Raw genomic sequence first — 3331 nt, forward strand, 5'->3', positions numbered from 1 at the left:
AGCGACGTCCTAGAGGGGCCTCGCCTGCCGCCCCGCCTCCTCCTTCTCCCACTGCTCCCTCGACCAGGCGCAGGCCTGGTCGAGCGGCATGGCGTTCTCAGCGGGGACGAGGTCCTGGAGGGACCTCGCGATGACGGCCTCGAGGATCGCGGCGTCCTCGGCGCTTTCGGCCTCCTCCACCTTCACCTTCGCCGGCTTGCGCTTCTGCTCGCCAGATGTGTCATGTTCGCGCTTCAGGCGGAGCCGTCCTTGTGCCGTCGAAGGCTCGCGGATGACGATGCTACCGCTGCCGCGCGTGCGGTGGCTCGGCGGGGAAGCCGGCTCCTTTTTCACCGGCGCCAAGGATGGCGCCGACCTGGAGAGCGACCTCGACGCCGTGTCGGAAGACGACGAGCTGGCAGCCATGCGCCGTGGCTGCCAGCTGTTTCCTCGGCGGCGGCTGGTCGATGCCCTCGATGGAGGGGGCATCGTGAGCACCGGGGAGTTGCCGCCCTCGATGTGCTCGAGGACGTTATGGAGCGTCCTATTCGGCGCGCTCCACCAACGCCGGCGACCCGCGGCGTTGTTGCGCGGAGGCGGAGGTGGCGGGCCGTCGTAGGATGCCAGTTCCCGCTCCCACCGCCGGAGGAAGAAGGAGTTCCACCGCGTGTCGTTCTCGGGGTGGTGGCGCGGGTCGGCGCGTTCTTCCTCCGTCATGGCCATCCGCGCCTCCTCGATGGCGACGTCGAGGGCGTGGCCCTGGGGCAGCGGCGGGATTGGCACGCCACCAACACTTAGCCGCCACCCGCCGCCGGGAGGCCTCGTGTCCGGCGGGCAGGGGTACCCCGCCTGGTGGAGGAGGTGCCCCTCCCACGCGTGGAGCGACCGGCGGGGGAAGCCGTTGTTGGCTGCGCGGTCGTCGTCGTAGAACGCCATCGGGAGAGTGGAGGGATAGTGGAGGGAGAGTGGAGGGAGAGTGGAGCAGGGATGCTTGTCGCGGCGAGCGGAGCGGCGTATATAGGCGCGGCTGGCGCCGGCGATTAATGTCGTGTGGAATGCGACGCGTCCGCGGCGAACTGACCGGCGGCAGCCTTTACTGCGCGCGGAAGACAATGCGTGTGTCGCTGACCGGTCGGGGCCACCTCCGCGGCGAAGACAAAACGAAAGCGCGGGAGAGATTTCTCGGCGTTTCGCGCGCTTTCGCTTCGTCCGGAGTCCCCAAGCGCTCCTCGGGGGGGCGGGGTTAGCGTGGGCTCGCCGGATGGATGAAAGCCCAAATCCGGCGAAAAACGAGGAACCGGGGACGCGGCTTAAAATCATTTCTCTTCTTATCACGTGATTCCTGACGCCTTCCCATAAGAAGAGTGTCAAAAGCAACCAAAGAGAGTTTACACTCTTGCCAACACAAAGATACAAATCCTCAGTACAGGGCTTCAAGGTTTGGGACAGGCTGGCACCTAAATTATTGAAGGTCAAACAAATGCAAATGGTTGGAACCTGAAAGATCGCACACTATTTTTTTTTGGTAAACTCTATGCAGTGAATCACACACGATTATTCTTGTGCGTACTAACCGTGTGTGATCACTCACTTCATAGCTCACGATTCATTCAGCCAAACCATGTGCGGTGCATTGCATACGGTTGAATTTTTTTAAAATTGTGTGTGCTCTTTATCATGTCACAAACTGTTTATGTTTCAATGGTGTGCGATTGCATACATGATACATCACACTATTCCTTTCCAGTGCGTTATTTGTAGTTGTGACACATTGGAGCATGGGATGGAGCAAGGTGGAAATAGGTACATTTCTCTTTACTGCTTAACTTCCACTAGAATCATACATGGAGCCCTTTATTATGAGCATAATAAAAACGCAAAATGGAGAGAAACTTAGTAAAATGAAAAGATTATGAACGTATGTTGGACTCCGGTTTTAGTTTATCTGAAACCCAAGGTTTAATGGTATCCTCCGCTGCCGGATCCAGACCCGGTCCCTCCACCGCTGCCTGTCCCGCCATTATCGCTACTACCTGCGCCACCACCACCACCAGCTCCTTCTCCGGTGGCATAGCCTGAACCAGAAGTACCAGAGCTACCGGTCTGTCCACCTCCGGAGCCAGAACCGCTCCCAACACCGATGCTTGGACCTTGAGCGACACCCTTGACAATGCCACCACCGTCGCCACTACCCTGTCCACTGGCGCTGCCTCCTGAAGTTTCGTCGCTAGAGGCCTGCCCAGCTCCAGCTCCTTTGCCACCTCCATTTCCATTGTCTCCGCCGCCACCACCGGTACCACTGCCGCCCGCATCAGAGTAGCTGACACCAGCAGCACCAGGAGCCGGTGCTAGTACTACGCCACTCTCACCACTTCCTTGACCGCCACCCTCCCCCGACCCTTTTCCGCTAGTTCCATCGGCTCCAGCACCTTGGCCTTCACCCCCACCATTACCATTAGCATTGGCATACCCATTCCCGGTAGGGGCTGATGTCGAACCACTCGCACCAGTGCCGGAACCATAGCCAGACCCGGAACCAGATCCGGCTCCACCCTTTGAACCACCACCGGCGCCTTCTCCTCCTCCTCCACCAGCTGCCTGGGCATAGTTATTCTGGCTACCCCCATATGTAAAAGTTCCACCATATCCCGATGCACCACCTTTTCCACCTCCCGAGCCCCAACCACTCCCACCATCACTACCACCTCCGCCGCCTCCCCCACCTCCTCCTCCTGATGCACTGGATGAGCTAGCGAGCATCCTCGAAGCATTGGTGAACCCAATGCTCAGGAGGACAACAAAGCCAAGAGCTGCAAGCTTAGTAGCCATTGTGTGTGACTTTGTGAGCTTGGTGGAGTGTGAGATGAGTTGGATGCTGAGGGTTTTGTGGGCTTATATAGTGGTGGAGCTAGGCCGTGCATGGCGATATTTGCACACCAAACTCACGCTTTGGGTCTTGAATTCAGTTGGTGATTCGATAAGTAAACAGGGTAGCATGCAGTCAGTTGACTTGCACCTCAACTAGGTAGCATTAATTGCTTAAACAGATCTCTCCATATCTTAATTCAGTCAATAGTCAACTAACTACAAGTGGTCAGCTGTGGAAGGGTCTGAAGTAAGCGACTGCTTGGCTTGTATCAAAGCCTAGCTAATCAGCTAGAGATTACATCTCCTCAGAGAGTGATATTGTATTCCCTCTTGTCATAAATACTTGTCGCAAATTTACTGAACTTATAGGCTAAAATACATATAAATTTGTAGAACGTGCGACAAATATTTTGGAGCCGATGTATATTTTTTCTTGAGAAGTAGGATGATTCATTACACCTCTTTCCACATGAAAGAATGTGCC

At 56.4% G+C, this 3331-nt stretch overlaps 1 protein-coding gene across 1 annotated transcript; it reads right to left on the reverse strand.

Annotated features, from left to right (window-relative positions):
* Positions 1-1763: 1763 nt before the first annotated feature.
* On the reverse strand, positions 1764-2856 carry LOC139834155 (uncharacterized). The gene has a single exon (XM_071824576.1). It carries the CDS (start codon positions 2806-2808, stop codon positions 1939-1941), a length of 870 nt encoding a protein of 289 aa, XP_071680677.1. The 5' UTR covers positions 2809-2856; the 3' UTR covers positions 1764-1938.
* Positions 2857-3331: the final 475 nt, after the last annotated feature.

This window comes from Lolium perenne, chromosome 1, assembly GCF_019359855.2.
Source record: "Lolium perenne isolate Kyuss_39 chromosome 1, Kyuss_2.0, whole genome shotgun sequence".
Classification (NCBI taxonomy): domain Eukaryota; kingdom Viridiplantae; phylum Streptophyta; class Magnoliopsida; order Poales; family Poaceae; genus Lolium; species Lolium perenne.